A 3,134-nucleotide genomic window follows, 5' to 3' on the forward strand; every position below is an offset into this window, starting at 1 on the left:
TCTCTGTCCCTCCCTGTCTCTCTCCTTCTGTCTCCTTCCCTCCCTTCCCTCCCTCCCTCTTTCTCTGTCTCTGTATATGTGTGGTATCTTGAACCCAGAGCCTGAAGAATGCTAGGCAAGTGTTCTCATATACATCCCCAGACCTATGACTAAAACTAAACTTTTACTTTCTAGTTAGCAGCAGAAAACAGTCTATATTGTGCTAAACCAATCTGAAAATTAATTAATAGTTATATAGCAGTTATTTATCTATGTCCATGTTAAATATTATACTCTGCTCACTAATTAATTTTTTCCAACTATGGAAAGGCAATGAAGGTTTCTTAAACTCTTTTTTTTTTTTTTTTCTGGAACCAAGGATTGAACTCAGGCCCTTGCACTTGCCAGGGAAGCACTTATTCTACTGAACCATCTCCCCGGGCCCCCTTAAACTCCTCTTTAGAATCGATATCTACTACATCAAAGAAGAATGGTCAGGATATATAAAATCTGTTTACCATTTGGTACTTTGTTCATATAGAGACTCAATTACCATGAACATAACAGTTGAAAACTTAAATATGTCTGAATTCATTTTTATAATTTTAGGAAGGGATTCCTAGGAATATATATGCAAATTGTGAACAATTTCCCTGTGACAGCAAAAAGGTTTCAGTGCAGACCTCCTATGCTAACAAATTGGTATGGTTTGTACCCAGATGTCCCGCCAAAGCTTCTTGCAGTCATGGGGTGGGATTCTAGAGTTTCTGATTGATTTATGGTCCAATGTTGGGATTATGGTGTGAGTGCTGCACCAGTCCTCATCCAATATAAGGGAGGGAGGAAGGCCTGCTCCTCCCTTTCACTCTCCTTGCCTTTGCTGTCTTCCGCTGCCATGGACCAATGCCGTCTGCCATGCCCTCAGAGCCAGCCGAGCAAGGACTGAAGCCTCCACAATCTGTAAGCCATACAAACCTTTCCTTCCTTAATTTTGGGCATTGGGTATTTTGTCTCAGCAATGAGAGAAAAATGCCCAAGACAGAAACCAAAGTACACTTGATCTTAGTCAAAAGGCCGAGAAGCGATGAAACCAAAGTACATATTCAATAATAAATATATTTGTGGCCTCAAATGCCTGTGTAACTGCCCTTGGATTCTAAAAAGTTAACTAGATTTGTTAAGTTAAAAGCTATCTTGACTGAGGCTTACTCTCAAGGACTACAGACCTAGGAAGGAAAACAGTTTTCACTGAAAGCCAGGCATGGCAGCACAGGCCTGTCATCTCAGCACTTAGAGAGGCCAAGGAGGGAGGATTATGAGCTTGCACCCAGCTGGGCAACTTTGTGACTTAGCCAGATCGAGTCTCAAAAATTTTAATGCAGCTGGGGAGCAGGGAATGTAGCTCAGCAAAAGGCCCTGAGTCCCATCCCCAGTAAAACACACACACACACACACACACACACACACACACGCACACGCACACGCACATGCACATGCACACACACACAGACACACAGAGTTTCCACTGAAATAAAATTAAGAATATGACATCTGTATCGTAAGATGACTTAGAAAAGTGTTCTCTACGGCGGAGGGCTACACTGATTGACATACTGACAGGAATAGCAGCTGGGGGAAAGAGAGATGTAAGGCTATCTGAAAACAGGTCTGTGTCTAGATCTCAACTCACTGTGCTGTGTGTTACATACATGTTTCTCACTGGCACAGGGTCATTGACATTTTTGAGTTGTCATCTGCACCTGTCTGAGGCTCCTCCAGCACTGCCAGTGGGTATACTTCTTTTAGTCAAAGCTGCCCTCGTTGGAAAACAGGCAAGGAAAGCATCCAACTGCTTTATTCTGCTAGAGCAGATATTCAAGCAGCTGGATGTAACATGCTCCATGAAGGTCAGGAACACTGAGAAGAGCTGGCCTAGAAGTAAGATACCTGTGCATGCTGACGGTACAGCGAACAGACATTTCTAGCCACACTACTGGAAAGCATCTACCTTCTCATCATACACAGCATTAAAAATAGATTGATTAGGCTTTCTAATAAAGCCGGGTTTTCTAATGTAAGCCAGTAGGTTCCCAATTTTGTCATGATTTCAGGAGAATGAAACTAATATAAATGAAAGCAATAGATTTAGAAACGGCATGGTGGCACACACCTGTAATCCCAGTTTGGGGGGTGGGGGGGCTGAGACAGGAAGATCACTATAAGTCCAAGCTGCATGCAGAAACCCTATACCAAATAAATACAAGAATAAAAAACAGAAAGAAATATATTTATTACTTGAAAGTATGGCTATGCATGCAAACCCATCAACTGTGCTTAAATCAGTTTGTGAAAATCACATTTGGAGAGAGCTTAGGAAGTATACAGGTAAAATGTGAGAATTATTGCAAGAAGACACTATAAACAGATACTACATAATACCTAAATTTGTAAAATATTTCCTGGACAAAGCTTTCAAGTCTAATATAATATAGAGGGCTGTTTTCATTGGCTCCTGTGGCTCCTGATGTCTTACTTGATAATTATTTCATAAAACTGAGTACTTCTTAAACTCCATGCCTTATGTGTGTGAGGCAAGTACTCTACCACTGAGCTCTGTTCCTGGTCTTTTTTCTTCTTTTAATTTTTAGTGACAGGGTGTCACTAAATTTGCCAATCTGGCCTCAAACTTGCAATCTTTTGGCTTTATTCATCTGAGCAGCTAGGATTACAGGTATGTGCCACCATACCCAGCAAGTAGGTGTCACCAGACAGTGTCCAAAGAGGTCCCCAAAGTGGAGATGGGAAAACTTTCACTCTACTCACAGAACAGGGTACAAGTTCATTGACTTCCATCACAGAAAAAGAATTTTCAGGATATATCAGAAAGAGTCATGAGGGTATTATTAAGCAGAATTATAAAAGCACACACTCAAAGACAGGCTGTGACCCTCAAGGAAGAGGTATATTATATTCTGAGGCTGGGTGTATTAATGGGGACTTTGAGGGTGGAAATCTGTAGAACTTGTGCATCTATGAAAAGAGAGAATTCAGGGGCTGGTGAGATGGCTCAGTGGTCTAAAGCGCCTACTTAGAACAAGCTTAGCAAAAACAAAGAGACCGCGGTTCAATCCCCCAGCACCACATGCCAGCCAGCC

At 41.7% G+C, this 3,134-nt stretch overlaps 1 protein-coding gene across 1 annotated transcript in view; it reads left to right on the forward strand.

The window, feature by feature from the left end:
- The first annotated feature begins 882 nt into the window (after positions 1 to 882).
- The window catches only part of LOC101570039 (60S ribosomal protein L12-like), a 7,605-nt gene continuing 5,353 nt past the window's right edge, over positions 883 to 3,134 (forward strand). The window contains exon 1 of the mRNA XM_012516133.1: positions 883 to 939. Within this exon, the coding sequence (XP_012371587.1) occupies positions 883 to 939 (57 nt within the window). The remainder of the gene's footprint in view (positions 940 to 3,134) is intronic.

Source organism: Octodon degus, unplaced genomic scaffold, assembly GCF_000260255.1.
Source record: "Octodon degus isolate 3935 unplaced genomic scaffold, OctDeg1.0 scaffold00093, whole genome shotgun sequence".
NCBI lineage: Eukaryota > Metazoa > Chordata > Mammalia > Rodentia > Octodontidae > Octodon > Octodon degus.